General features: G+C 40.2%; 1 protein-coding gene across 1 annotated transcript in view; it reads left to right on the top strand.

Annotated features, from left to right (window-relative positions):
• The window catches only part of LOC121873917, a 50,744-nt gene extending 38,418 nt beyond the window's left edge, over nucleotides 1-12,326 (top strand). Inside the window, exon 9 of the mRNA XM_042377796.1 lies at nucleotides 11,439-12,326. Within this exon, the coding sequence (XP_042233730.1) occupies nucleotides 11,439-11,684 (246 nt within the window). The 3' untranslated portion in view covers nucleotides 11,685-12,326. The remainder of the gene's footprint in view (nucleotides 1-11,438) is intronic.
• The last annotated feature ends 4,077 nt before the right edge of the window (nucleotides 12,327-16,403 follow it).

Here is a 16,403-nt window from a genome sequence, read left to right as displayed (position 1 = left end):
GAGTAGTATTAATTAATTATATAAATTATCTAGCAAATGTCCTGGATCATGTGATATGAGACCCTCTCCTCCACGGCATGCCCCACGCTTTCCCAGTAGCGAAAAACCGTGGCATATAGTAGACGTGTCCATTCGTTCTTTAGCCTTGACCCTTGTCTAGTGCCTTGTCCAGTGTTCTGCAATGCCCTAGGGGTATCAGGTATTAGTGACACGTTTAGTTAGGCCTAGGAAGGGATCCTGGTGGTAAGGAATCTCCTGTTTGGTAGGAAATAACTATTTTGTAGGGATTGTTGTATATATATATTTTGTATGTCTATGTAATATAGCTATGTTAAGTAATATTCGTTTGGTCTAACTCCTTACGGTATATTTTCACCCTTCCGGCATCACTCTTATTTTAATATACAATTACTTATTCCCTTAAATTCTTGTTTGCTATAGTCAGTACTCCCTTTAGAACATAAATTTAATTAATTAATTATCTTCCCTTTTGTGACTTACTTATTTCAACTTGTTCATACTTATTCAAGTACATTTAGTTGAGTAGGTTTTTGTGGGGATAATTTTTGCTGTGTTCCCTATTTGTTCCTTTATTTGATAATAACTTGGGGTAGGTTTCACTCCCCAGGTATAAAGGATATTGGGATCGCGACACTATCAACTAGTCTCTACCACCACCATCACCACAAACATGCTGCTATCACCATCACCACCACTACCACTGTCACTACCACCGTCAACACCACCACTACATATAACACCACTCATCATCACTACATATAACAACATCCATCATCACTACATATAACATCATCCATCATCAGTACATATAACAACATCCATCATCACTACATATAACATCATCCATCATCAGTACATATAACACCATCCATCATCACTACATATAACACCATCCATCATCACTACATATAACACCATCCATCACCACTACAGATCGGTAAAATAGTTTCCGAGATTCTCGTGCTGACACACAAACAAACACACCACACACAAAAAACAGACATCCTTCTTTGTTTTATATAGATAGATCATCACTACATATAACAACACCCATCATCACTACATATTACACCATCCATCATCACTACATATAACACCATCCATCATCACTACATATAACACCACCCGTCATCACTACATATAACAACACCCATCATCACTACATAGTACATATAACACCATCCATCATCACTACATATAACACCATCCATCATGTAATGAGACAAAATCTCACATGAAGAGGGTAAGTTAGGAGGTTATAGTAGTAGAATATTATAGCGAGAGGAAATGGTAGCGGGTCTCGAGGGTGTGATGTCAACACTGTATATTAACACAGGCACAGTACAAGTGTAGTATATAAAACACCAATGCGTGTTACAGCTTTATTTTACTAGTTCAATAGGGGGGATTAATGGGGGGGTTCGTACACAATTTATGATAGACTATGGTATTCTCGTATAACCTAACCTCACAATTAGAATGGGCACTTCACTAAGTCGATCGTTGGGGAGGTTCGGGATCACCAGCACTTCTACCGTCTACACAGCCAGCACTTACTGTTACACGTGGAGTTGACAGCACTCTGTCGATGGACCAGGCTGAGACTTCGTTACACTTAGTGGCGGGCTTCTCTCGAGCGGGACTGGGGACGTGGTAGCTGGCCCTTCTTGGTTACAAGACACACTCTCGTGAGGGAGGGCTAGGACGACCTATATATTGGAAGACCAGCCGTCAGGTTGAGCTGATCGGGGTGAGGGGGGCGGCGAAGGGTCTCCTTACATTTGCCCTCGCTAATGTAGGGTCAGGTCTGGATTTTTTCAGAGACTATAAGTTGTATATTCTGGAGAAATCTTCAGATGGGGCCGTGTGACATGAGAGGCCCTGGTTGATTTGTGGCCCCTTGACTTGGGCTCCAGGGTTACATTTGACCTGGCTAATGTGAGGTCAGGTCTGGACTTCTTCTGCGGTGTAGGTTATTGTGTATGTTGGGAGAGAGTCGGCCGGTACCTTCTTACATGTTTGTTGGGGCCGTGTGACATGGGAGGGGAGCCAGTTGATTTGTAACTCCTTGAGTGGTTGTGAGGGGTACCCTTACATTTGACCCCCCTAATGTCGGGTCAAGTCTGGACTGTTTCTGAGATCTAAGGTGTTGTCTGACAACCCATCACTACAATCATCACTACATATAACACCACCCGTCATCACTACATATAACAACATCCATCATCACTACATATAACATCATCATCCATCATCACTACATATTACACCATCCATCATCACTACAGATCGGTAAAGTAGTTTCCAAGATTCTCGTGCGGACACACACACACACACACATATATATATATATATATATATATATATAATCAACAACTCAACCCGCCAGGATTCGAACCCATGGCCCACGAGCCCATAACTGTGACCGGGGAACGCTAACCGCTGGACCACCAGGATACAAAAAGAAGTCCTAGACTTTGTTATATTTCACACAAAGCCTGTTCAATGAGCTTAAGGCGCCGTGAACCTCTAATGGGGACTACCCGTATCACGTAGGTGGTCAGAGTAACGTTTTACCAAATCCGGCTTCGAAACACGAGGATCCATATATATTTCATTAGCCCAATAAAGCGGTTAGCGTTCCCCGGTCACAGTCATGGGCTCGTGGGCCGTGGGTTCGAATCCTGGCGGGTTGAGGTGTTGATTGTATGTAGATGTCCGGGTGCTTTATTGGGCTAATGAAATATATATGGATCCTCGTGTTGGGTCACCTTACCCTGTGACCTGACTACCGACCATTGCGGTGATCTTTAAAGATTAGAGGAGACATTACCTAATACCTGACCATTGTGGACCTCATCTCACCCTCCTCTGTATATATACACCTTGTTTTGTACTTCTCCATAGTCTGTACTCACCCCTGAAGATGTGAATTACACGAAAGTGCTTGGGAACTTCGTGTTTTCTTTTTTCCTTGTGGTTAACAGCATATACCTGGATCACGCGCAACTACAGTGATTTACTTGTATATATATATATATATATATATATATATATATATATATATATATATATATATATATATATATATATATATATATATATATATATATATATATATATATATTGGGGTGGTCCTTATTTTGGGGCAAAAAACAAAATTTGCCATGTTTTTGTCACAGACCCTGGCAAAAGTTTTTATTTGGGATAAAAAACATTGCCTGTAAAATATGTTTTAAATATCTTAATAATTAGAGGTTGCTCAAGTCAAATGAAATTTAACAATATTATGCCTATGCTTAATGTTCATAACACATCATTTCCTAGTCCCCAAGCCTGGGCCCCCCCCCCCTGCCACCCACTTAGTGTAAGTGGATATTAGCTGCTCAAGGCAGGGGTCGCATGAGGACCAGTCTCACTCTTTGTCGCCCAGTAAGGTCTGATTGAGGGCATTAGGGAATGATTTCCTGTGGTCGGCAACTGCCTGCAGTAGATGCTGCAGTTGCTGTTCGTCCTTGGTGATGCGGCCTGAGAAATCTTGGACTAAGGCTACTCCTCTTTCTGCATGATCATTGATCACAGACAAAGCTTGTACACTGGCTTTTGCATTTTCGAAGCCAGGATCATCTTTCCACTGTTCTACTGGGAGGGCCAGGAAATCTGTATTCTAGTTGAGCTTTTTGAAAAATGACTTTGTGTTCTTTGTCGTGAAATCATATAGGTTCTTCACTTGGAGTGTATCTGGGTTGATTGTAACCAGTTTGACATGCTTTTCTTCTCCAATAACGATGTTCAAAGCTTCCAACATGCGGTTCTTCACTGCTGGGAGAACATCGTCATCAAAGAAGGCCAATGCAACCAACTCTTCTGACAAGTACGAGAGGTGTCTCATCATTTTGTGGAAAGTTGCCTTTGATATGGCATCGCTGATGGTACTGTAATCTTGTAGAGCTTTAAACAACATCAGATCTCCTTTCGGTGCCCTTGCAGCAAGTGGAGCAGTTGTCCAAGCCTTCACATATATTCGGGCAAAGAAAATGCACAAATCAATCCTCTGTTCTCCTTTGGAGTAAGCTTAAACTGAGAATGGAATAACCACACTTTGAAGGAAGAAATGGTCTTTGCCATCCATCGTGCGTGGTGCATTGAACCAGGAGCAGGAAATCGTACTCCCCGAGAAGGTGATGTGCCAAGGAAGATGGAGGCCAGCTCTAGCAGCTCTCGATAATCATCTCGAAGCTGTGTCTCCAATAGAGCCTTCTCAATGAAGTTGGTTAGTACTTGTAAGCCCGGACCTACGGCCTCGAGAACAGTGCGTTAATGTTCGAAATAAGGCAAACAGAGTATTGAGTTTTATATCTAGAAGTGTAAGTAATAAGAGTGCAGAGGTCTTATTGCACCTATATCTTGCGCTAGTCAGGCCGCACTTCGATTATGCGATTCAGTTCTGGTGCCCTTATTACAGAATGGATATCAATCCACTAGAGTCGGTGCAGCGAAGAATGACAAAAATGATTCCGGGACTTAGAAACCTTCCATATTAGGATAGGTTAAAGAAACTTAACTTGCATTCCCTAGAAAGACGAAGAGGGCGGGGAGATATGATAGAAGTATTTAAGTGGGTGAAAGGAATCAATAAAGGGGATATAGATAAAGTTCTTATAATATCCAAGCAGGATAGTACTCGGAGCAACGGATTTAAGTTGGATAATTTTAGGTATAGGAGGGAAATAGGAAGAAACTGGTTCACAAATAGGGTGGTGGACGAGTGGAACAAGCTTAGCAACTTTGTAGTAAGTGCTGGAACTCTGGAAAGTTTGAAAAGGAGGCTAGATAGATTCATGGATGAAAGAGAGTGGTAGTAACTCTCTACAGGAGCTGCCATGCACAGGTCAACCGGCCTATTGCAGACTCCTTATTTTCTTATGTTCGTATGTCCCTAACAGCCCTGACCGATTCTTCTGCCAGATCGTCGGTGGAGGAGCCTTCAAACTTCTGCTTGTCAATTTGTTCCCATTTGGCTTGGAATCTTCTGAACAGCTGTATGTCAGGAGCAGCTGAGTGCGCCATTACAGCTTCAAAAGCAGCTCCAGCTACAAGTTCTAGAACATGGTGACGGCAGGCTAAATATAGCAAATCTCGACCCAGCAACTGCTCAATTTTGACACACGCACCCTTGTGGTGACCAGAATTTGAGCTTGTTGTATCAAAACACATGCCATGCACGATGTCTGCAATGTGCCATTGCTGCAAAGGCTTCACAACAGCTTTTGCTTGTTCATCACCGGTACCAGAGGGAAGTTTTGGAACAGCAAGAAGTTAGTAGGTGCCATTGCCTGAGACAAGAACTGGGAGTCTGTCAACATAGCCCCCATGCCCCGTCAAATCAGGCATCAATTTACCATCCCAGTGAATAATTAAAACTGACTCTGGTTTGAAGTTTGAAAGGATTTCAGCTGCCCTGCTACTGCGATGAAGCTGACGTTTCCTCCTGATGCTTGATCGATTCAGAATCAATTCACTGACATCACGGCCCAGACTCCGAGCAGCTTGGGTGACAATGTGCATGGCCATTCTATCTGAGGACTTGGTCCGATCTAATGCTGCAGAAAGTTCTGGAGTTAGAACTTCTTTTCGCCCACGCTTCTTGAGAGTAGGTGGAGTTTGAAGTGCTGATGTGCCAGGAACTGGGTTGGATTCCTCAGAAGAAGACGAACTACTGCTGTCCAAGACAACGATGGCCTGGCATTTTTTGGCTTCTTCCTCTGCACTGTCTGCAGCCAACTTCCTTTTCATTGCTTTCTTGAGAGTTGTTTCTCGTCGTTTCTGTCTTTTCAGGAATACTTTGTCAAGAGATGACATTGCCCCACGACGCCCTTTTTCTCGTTGCGCTATTAAGAAATCCTTATCCTCCTCAACTGTCATCATACTTAAAGCATTCACATGTGCAATGTCAAAGAGATCTTCAAATGTATCAGTGAACTCTTTCTGCTTTTGATAAACTCAAGAAACACAATGAACCTTGCGAATTAATAAGTTTTGATGTAAATTCACTGTTCACTAGAGTACCTGTGAAAGACCTACTTTCATTTCTTAAAGATAAATTACAACTGTTAGATTTAACTATTGAACATGATACTTTCCTGAAATTGATAGAGTTATGCGTAACTGACAATGTGTTTAGAGGAAATGGGAAGTTCTACAAGCAAATATTTGGCATGAGCATGGGTAATTGTCTTTCTGCTCCTCTAGCCTGTATTTATATGGAGTTTTTTGAGTCTAGATTACTACCCAATATAGTGGACTTTATTCCTTCATGGTATAGATATGTAGATGATGTTCTTTGTCTTTGGCCTAGAAACAGTGACCCTTTGGAATTTTTAGACAAGCTTAATGATATTGTCCCAAGTATCACATTCAAAATTGAAAGAGAAATAAATGGATCCCTTCCATTCCTTGATATGCTTATCATGAGAAATGGCCAAAACTACAAATTTAAGGTATACAGAAAGCCCACACAGGTAGATAGTTTCATGCACGTTTTATCGAATCACCTGGAGTCTACCAAAATGTCAGTTTTTTCTGCTATGTTTTTAAGATGTCTGCGTATTTGTGACTCTGAATTTATTGACGATGAATTGAAACACATTCGTTCCATTGCACAAAAACTCGGATACCCTTCTGTGTTTGTTGATCGTTGTTTTGAAAGGGCTAAAAAATCCTTTCATTCCTCTCAAACCAGGCAAATTCCTACACTTAAGAATATATTGACTCTGCCCTATCGTAATGAATTTGTCCCGTTAGTTCGATCCCTCAAGCTACTATATATTAATGTTGTTTTCAAGTAGGACTCAACCATTACCAATATGTTAATACGGAATAGCCCAAGTTTGAATGTAAATGGAAGTGTTTATTGTATTCCATGTAGCAAATGTAATGGTTATTATGTAGGACAGACAGGAAAAACACTGCAGCTCAGAATCAAACAACATAAGTACAATATCAGAACAGCATCTGAAAGCAGTGCCTTGTTCGGTCATGTTAGGAATAATAATCATCCCATTGCTTGGGAAAAAAGCTTAGAAGTATTTAAATCATCTTGTGTCACAGAAAGACTTCTGGTTGAAGCTAGTTTGATTAAGGAATTAAAATCAATAAACCTTAGTGACGGTCAGTTCAAAACTGATAATATGATACATAAATTTATTTATCAGTGCCCCAAGGTTAAAAATGCTCTGAAAACCTTTGATCTAGATGTAGGATAGTTATTTAGTGGGTCCCTTATTTTTGACCTCACCTGACTAGTCACGTCACCCCCTTCTCTTAAGCTCCTCTACGTGTGTGTTGGCGTGGAGATTAGTGGATGACATCATTATGACCTGACCTCTAGTCTGTAATCACCCCTGAAGATGTGAATTACACGAAAGCGCTTGGGAACTTCGTGTTTTCTTCTTTCCTTGTGGTTATCAGCATATACCTAGATCACGCGCACCTACAGCGATTTACTTGCATATATATATATATATATATATATATATATATATAGACTGGCAACGATTTTATGGCAACGACTACCTGTACTGTCGCGACGGAGTACACTTGTCTCGTGAGGGGGTAAAGACGTTGTCTGCATCCCTGGAGCGTGAAATTGTCACTCCGAAGGGGGGGTTTCGCCAGTAGAGAGGGGTCGGGGAAAATGGGAGTCAAAAAACAAGCAGGTCCTGGGAAGTAGTGAAACAGAAGTAGATAATGCTGAAAATATAGTTAGTCATAATAACAAACATCAAAGTAATAAATGTAAAACAGATAGAAACGGAAGAAATATATTGAGTGTTAATTATACTAATAGTAGAAGCCTGTGTAACAAAATGGACCAGCTCAGGGCCATTGTTAGTAAAGAGAACATAGATATAATTGCAATAACGGAAACATGGATAGATTCAAACAGCAAACATTTTTTAGCAGAATTTCATATTCCAGGATATAACCTATTTAAATTTGACAGAGTAGGAAGGAGAGGTGGCGGTGTAGCAGTGTATATCAGGGTGTCATTAAAAAGCTGCAATAAATCAAACATTAAAACAAATAGCGACAATGAAAGTATTTGGGTAGAGATTGGTGAGGGCAGTGAATCCGTAGTCATTGGTGTTATATATAGACCGCCTAATTTGAGTAGGAACGATGGTAAATTGCTATGGGAGGAAATAAAGAAGGCATCTGATAGAAACAATGTATGTATTCTAGGCGATTTCAACTTTTCAGGCATAGATTGGAAAAATCAACTTAGCGATAATGAATCTGAAGATTTTCTAGAAGTAGTACAAGATAGTTTTTTATATCAATTCATAAACTCGCCCACTAGAGGAAATAATATCCTCGATTTAGTTCTCAGTAATAATGAAAATCTAGTAAAAGATGTTGGGATTGGAGACGAACTAGGAAACAGTGATCATAAAGCCATATATTTTAACATAATATGGGATGGCAGGAAGAAGGAAAATTCGGCCTTGATCCCGGATTTTAGGAAGGCTGATTACGGTAGCTTAAGGAGAGACCTAAGGGATGACCCTATGGTCAAAAGATTAATCCCCCCCACACCTCCGGAAACTGTCAACTTAGGACGGGATAACCCCAAATTTAATTTAGCAGCTACTTATGAACAATTTATTGCGACAATCAATAATGCTCAAAATAAACACATCCCTAAATGAAAATTCAGATCGATACGGAACCAACCAAAATGGATGAATAATAGACTCTTAGATCTTCTACGGAAAAAGAAAGGAGTATATAGAAAAGTTAAGAAAGGCGAAAATCACTTACTTGGTTACTATCAGAACCTAACAAGACAGGTAAAAACAGAAATTAGGAAAGCAAAGAGAAATTATGAAATCAAGGTAGCAAACGAATCGAAAATAACCCAAAGCTTTTTATCAACTGTATAAATCAAAGGTTAGAATACAATAGGTCCCTTAAAACTACGACAGGAGAAATGACTGATGATGAGTTAGAAATGTGTAGTAATCGTTAAATATTTTCGCTCGTATTCAACAAATGAAAAACCTAGCACAGTTTCCAGAAGTTCATAAGGTATATAACGACAGTATAGAAAATATGTTGATGAATATCAATATTACTAGTAACGATGTGCTTAAAGTAATTAACAAACTGAAGCCTCATAAATCGCCTGGTCCAGACGAGGTATATGCTAGAATATTAAAAGAATGTAGAGATGAGTTGAGTAATCCATTAGCAGTTTTATTTAATAAGTCATTAGAATCGGGCCTAGTGCCAGAAGCTTGGAAACTTGCAAATGTAGTTCCGATTTTCAAAAAAGGTGATAAATCAATTGCATCAAATTACCGTCCCATTAGTCTCACGTTAATCATAGGCAAGTTGCTAGAGTCAATTATTGCTACGAAAATCAGAAGCTACCTTGAAACATTCAACTTAATTCATTCTTCTCAGCACGGGTTCACCCAGGGACGTTCTTGTCTCACAAATTTGCTTAGCTTTTTCTCAGAAGTATATGAAGCGGTAGATAATGATAAGTCATATGATATAATTTACTTAGATTTCAGTAAAGCATTCGATAGAGTCCCTCATGAGAGATTGATAAGGAAGGTAGAAGCACATGGAATAGGTGGATCATTATTAAAATGGATTAGGTCATGGTTAACTGGTAGGAAACAAAGAGTCAGCATAAATGGATTAAGTCAGACTGGGGTGCGGTCAAAAGCGGAGTTCCCCAGGGATCTGTATTAGGCCCTCTGCTGTTTGTTATATTCATTAATGATCTTGATTTAGGTATAACTAGTAGGATTAGTAAATTTGCAGATGATACCAAAATGGGGAGAGTGATAAATTCAGACAGTGACTTTGAACACCTTCAAAGAGATCTAGATACCTTACATGAGTGGTCAGTAGACTGGCAAATGAATTTTAATACTGATAAATGCAAGGTACTACAGATGGGAAGACGAATACAAACGTTAAAGTATAAACTAGGTAACACGGAAATAGAAAACTCAGTTTGTGAAAAAGATCTAGGTGTATTTGTTAGCAACGACAAACCTAGAAAACAATGTATTAGCGTTCGCAACAAGGCAAACAGGATTCTTGGGTTCATATCTAGGTCTGTGAGTAACAGAACTGCTGACGTTATCTTGAAACTTTACCTAGCATTAGTGAGGCCACACATGGATTATGCGGTTCAGTTCTTGTGTCCTTATTATAGAATGGACATAGATTCTTTGGAGAGAGTACAAAGAAGAATGACAAAAATGATCCATAATATTAGAAACCTTCCATATGAAGAACGACTGAAAAGCTTAGGCTTACATTCATTAGAGAGGCGTAGAGTTAGGGGAAATATGATAGAGGTGTACAAGTGGGTAAGTGGGATTAACAAGGGTAAAATGGAAGATGTTCTGAAGCTCAGTAATAACGAAATAACTAGAACAAATGGCTTTAAATTAGATAAATTCCGATTCAGAAAGGATAGGTAAGCACTGGTTTGGTAATAGAGTTGTGGATATGTGGAATAGGCTACCGAGTGCTTGCTATAGTAGGATCGGGGACGCTAAGAGCTTCAAGACGAAGTTGGATAGGCACATGGAAGTGCTGGGATGGGTGTGGATCTGCCCTGTATGGGCCAGTCGGCCTCTGCAGTATCACTTTCTTATGTTCTTATGTTCTTGTATATATATATATATATATATATATATATATATATATATATATATATATATATATATATATATATATATATATATATTGGGCTTAAAAAGCGAAAACTAACCACAACGCGTTATGGTTATTTGGGAAATAGCCAGAAAGCGAAATTTGGCTACAGGTTAGGTAAGGTTAGGCTAGGTCAAATGAGGTTAGGTTAGGTTAGCTTAAGTTATGCTAGATTAGGTTAGGTTGTGTATATTGAGTGAAACCCAAGACGCAAAATATCGTTTTCTGGTTAGTTTGAAAACATCCACAACGCGTTGTGGTCCATACTGCACGTGGACTTCCATATTCCAGCAATGTGTGTGTGCGTGTTGTTGTTGTATGGATAAGTTACGTTACATTACGGTACTTTACGTTAAATTATCAGCTAAAATTTGCCAAAATTTATTTATTTTTCACCAAACCTAACGTAGCCTAGCCGGACTTACGTTAATACCCCTGCTCCCAATGACAGATTATTCAAGTGCACTTGAACATCCTTGCGTCTGCCTAATGAAAGTGGACGTAACTGACATGACACAGAACACACTAGATTATTTTGGGGAGCGATGCACATCCGTCTTTATGCAACACCCACTTTGCAATCACAAAACCTTGTGCTTCTTCCTATGTCGCCATATCTCACCTGTTCATTATTAAGTAAATCGGAATCGTAATCAAATTCTTCTCTTTGCTAGGCTGGATTGTACGAAAAGTGGATGGAAGATATACTGTTTAGAGCCAGGCAAGAAAGTCGCAGGAGACAGCAAGAGAAGCAAGACCAGGAAGTGGCCGCCGTGAAGGAGGATTACGATAAGAGGAATCAAGCGCTCACATTCGTCCACATGCAAGGACCCTTCATACTTCTCCTTCTGGGTCTCTCCTTATCTTGTATTACTATTATGATAGAATTGGGAATAACACTGGTTAACAAAGGAACTTAGTAAATCAAATATTTCCACAACTATCACAACTTTGAGGGAACATTCACTTTACTCTGTGCATGTTTAAATGCTTTAATTTCAAGGACATCGATTACTAACAACGTTCAGGGTGACTCTTGAAACCAGCCAACGGAGGGGACGGACCGACTGACGGGGACAGCGACTGACCTGTGCGGCCGGATCGTTAAACAGAACTCCACCGTTCAAATACGTGCACACCCTCACGTAACGCCGCAATATAGAGAGGTCGGCCGGATAGCTGTCTCGTTTTCGCTCCCTCTGCTCTCCCTCTCTCTCTCTCCACTAGTCTGTCTATCTTTATAGCATCATCATCATCATAACCCCGCTTCCTATATCCTGGTATAGGTGGGTTTAGCTCGGAAAGAAGAAGAAAGATGTAGCTATAGTAAGATAGGCTATCTACAGTAAAAGGGTGTCATAAAGGGTCTGGCCACTTTCGTCCCTTCATTGTTGAGGGAAGGACAGCTGGCATTATTTGAATATTCTTACTAACTTCTTGAAATTCCTACGCTTATTTCAGTGTAGTTTATCTGTGCACTTGAGTTCACAGCTGCCTCTTCTGAAATGTTTCCATATTAATGTGTATGTATCTAAAAGTGGAATAAATACAGTATATCATGATAACTTATATTTTATTTACACACATAGGTTATAATTAAATAACATATATTATTTACATCAACTGTAACCCAATGCAATCTGTTTTTCCTACTATCATTTTGATATTTTCATAAATTTTATATTTTCACTTCTGCGGGGAGAAGTGATAAATGACAGCGAAGAAATAAGCAAATCATTGAACAGCTACTTCTTATCAGTTTTCACAGAGGAAATTCGCGATGAAATTCCAGAGGTAGAACTGATATTTAAGGGAAAGGAAGAAGAGAAATTAAAGAATATCACTATCAGAAAAGAGGATGTTCTTAAGAAGATAAATAAACTAAAGAAGACAAAATCCCCAGGGCCGGATGAAATGTTCCCTCAAGTCTTGAAAGAGTGTAGGGAACAGATTAGCGGACCCCTCATAAACTTATTTACAAAATCATTAGACACCGGAGTTGTGCCAGACTTGTCGAAATAGCAAATGTAGTGCCCATATTCAAAAAGGGAGACAGAGCATCAGCGTCAAATTACCGGCTGATCAGTTTGACGTCAGTAGTGGGGAAATTTCTTAAATCAATTATAGCAGATAACATCCGATCGCATTTAGAGAAAAGCAAATTAATCTACGACTCTCAACATGGGTTTACAAAGGGAAAATCTTGTCTAACAAATCTGCTGACATTTTTTAGGAAAGTCTTCGAGGTAGTAGATAATGACGAAAATTACGATGTTATTTACTTAGACTTTAGCAAAGCATTTGACAGAGTACGGCATCAGAGGCTTCTGAGAAAAATTAAGGCTCATGGTATCGAGGGAAAGTTTTAAATTGGATATAATCATGGCTCACCGATAGAACGCAGAGGGTCAGCGTAGATGATGTAAAATCTGAGTGGGGTCGTGTAACCAGTGGGGTTCCCCAGGGGTCAGCACTAGGCCCACTCTTGTTCATAATCTACATAATCGATCTAGATACTGGGATCAGCAGTGACATAAGCAAGTTTGCGGATGACACCAAAATAGGGCGGCACATTAATTCAGGGCAGGATGAAAATGCAGTATAGGAGGATCTAAATAAGCTGCAGGGGTGGTCTGAAAAATGGCAAATGAAATTCAACACCAGCAAGTGCAGCGTACTTAATATTGGAAGAACAAATACTGTCAATGTATACAGCCTTAAAAACATCAACCTAGAGAAGTCGACTTGTGAAAGAGACCTAGGGGTACTTGTAAGCCCGGACCTACGGCCTAGAAAACAGTGCGTTAATGTTCGAAATAAGGCAGAGTATTGGGTATTATATCTAGAAGTGTAAGTAATAAGAGTGCAGAGGTCTTATTGCAACTATATCTTGCGCTAGTCAGGCCGCACCTCGATTATGCGGTTCAGTTCTGGTGCCCTTATTATAGAATGGATATCAATTCACTAGAGTCGGTGCAGCGAAGAATGACGAAAATGATTCCGGGACTTAGAAACCTTCCATATCAGGATAGGTTAAAGAAACTAAACTTGCATTCCCTAGAAAGACGAAGAGTGCGGGGAGATATGATAGAAGTATTCAAGTGGGTGAAAGGAATAAATAAAGGTGATAAAGATAAAGTTCTTATAATATCAGAGCAGGATAGGACTCAGAGCAACGGATTCAAGTTGGATAAGTCTAGGTTTAGGAGGGAGATAGGAAGGAACTGGTTTACAAATAGGGTGGTGGACGAGTGGAACAAGCTTAGCAACCTTGTAGTAAGTGCTGGAACGCTGGAAAGTTTCAAAGGGAGGCTGGATAGATTCATGGATGATAGAGAGTGGTAGTAACTGTCGACAGGAGCTGCCATGCAAAGGCCAACCGGCTTATTGCAGACTCCTTATTTTCTTATGTTCTTATGTTCTTATGTACAATATAGCCACCAACGTACCTAAGAGCTTCCTCTTCTATGACTAAATCTATTGCTTTACCTACATTTTTGTCAGGGTTTTTACTCTCTCCTAGGTTTTCATCAAACTTATCACTTAACTTTTTTTCTACTTTATTGCCAATATCCAAGTCTTTGAAACATTGATTAGTTATATAGAGTTCTACTGCCTGCTCTGTCATTGAAAGGTGTACCTTTATCATTTGTTTGTCTAAGACCAGTATTTCTTGACAAGCAGTCAAAATTATCATTTGTTGTGTTAGATTTCTCAGAAATTAGTGAAAAGTCTTTTCCCAGGAGTAACTTCTTGAGCCTGAATTTAAAATTCACAGCATTTGGCTGGTCGTGCAATGCATCTGTCATATGCACCCAAACAAATGCTCCAGGCAATCTTGATTTTGTACAACCCTATGAGTGACCGAGATAATAATATTACCCTTTTCTCAAACTTGTAACGGCCTTTCAACAGTCGCTTCTTACCCTCATTGTTGTCACCACTTTAATCTTTCTATGCAGAACATTTACTTGGTCACAGATTTATGAAGTCACCAGTTTCCTTCCAATTTCTACTCTCCAGTAGTCCTCTTTCTCCAAGATATTTCAGTGAGCTAGAGCATGTTTTTGACAACAATTAGACTGCGTATTTAACTCGCTGTCGTTACTGACCCCCATACATTTAAATGCACTTCACTTAGTTTGTATGCTAAACCATACTCTGTCTTACTTCCCGAAGAGAGGAATCAGATATAAGGCTTTCATCCTTTAGGTAAAATCCTGAATCGAGAAAATTATTCCTAATTAATTTAATCAACTTGTCAAGTACAAGGAGACGCAGACAGATCTCTCTATAATGACCTTGGCCGCTACCTTCTCGGACACGCGTGCGCCTGCACCATAACCCGGCGATACCAACCCATATGTGGGAACTTACTCACTCCTCGAAACGCTGTGATACAGCTATTATACCAACGTGACACATGTCACCTTCCCAATACTGGAAATTTTGACACTTCACGAACGCACAGGACTGGCAAGGTTAGCCTTTTCTCCCTACAGGCCGTGTGAGTGACCCACACGCCTGAGGAAAAATAACTAACTGTTGTCCTTCCTGACGTGGTAGAAGGGCTATCATTCTTCGACTATATTTTTCCATTTCTTACCCTGGCCGAGGCACCTGCTTATTGTTAACCTTTCAGTATTCGTGCTAGAGCCCCTCCAGTGGATTGTGTGTCTGCAGTGAGGGTCGGGGAAAAAACCTGGGCCAATCCTCTGTGCGGGTATCGCCATAAGGAAAACATTTTTGTTTTTGTTTTTGTTTTGCTACCGACGAGTCTCTAACAACCTTCGTACACCACATATTCATGTAAAAAGGAAGAAATAAATCTGTACCTAAGGGGTGGTTCCCAGCCACCCCAAACATGTCCTCTGGGGTGGGCCACAACAACCCACCCCCCCCCCCTGCTCGTTCAGTAAGAGAAGGGATGTGAAACAAAAAGAGCTAAGACTGCCTAGACCACTGATGAACAGAGACTAGGACAAAAACAACCTACATAGACGGAAAATCGAAATCAAACCACAGAATGCCAGAGTAATCAATTTCCGGAATGTTGACACGTCCACTTTGTTTGACAAAATTAATGGCTTTATTATCCAGAAAGCCATTGAAGATCATTTAGGGGACGTGGAGAAAGTCCGAAAAATGAGAAATGGCCAACTTCAAGTAACAGAGAAAAAGCAGATAAAGGACGCCTTGAATTTTAAGACTTTCCATACAACCAAAGTGGAACCGTATATCCCACCGTTTCTCAATACCTGTAAGGCTGTAGTTACCAGCTACGAATTCCAGGAAATGAGTAACGACGATATCGTGTACTACATGAGAGATCAAGGAGTAGTCGATGCCGCGTCTTCAACAGGACAACCAAAGCCGGAGAAAAGAAACGTTCTATTACAGCTGTCCTGTCCTTTGCAGTACTTGTTAGACCTACCCATGTCTTTGGTAGGATATGAGAGAATGCAAACAAAGGCCTATGAACCTTTTCCCATGCGTTGTTTCTACTACCAAAGGTTTGGACACAGCGGTAAGGCATGCCACTATTAACAAGGATACACCTTCTTCTGATGTATGGTCAGCCATAAACCGGATCAGATCAAACAGAAGAAGGACGTTTATCCCACAGGTGAGTAGTGGAG

This window comes from Homarus americanus, unplaced genomic scaffold (assembly GCF_018991925.1).
Source record: "Homarus americanus isolate GMGI-L3 unplaced genomic scaffold, GMGI_Hamer_2.0 scaffold25827, whole genome shotgun sequence".
In the NCBI taxonomy this organism is placed as follows: domain Eukaryota; kingdom Metazoa; phylum Arthropoda; class Malacostraca; order Decapoda; family Nephropidae; genus Homarus; species Homarus americanus.
The sequence above is the reverse complement of the archived record's forward strand: the minus strand, read 5'-3'. Positions and strand labels throughout refer to the sequence as shown.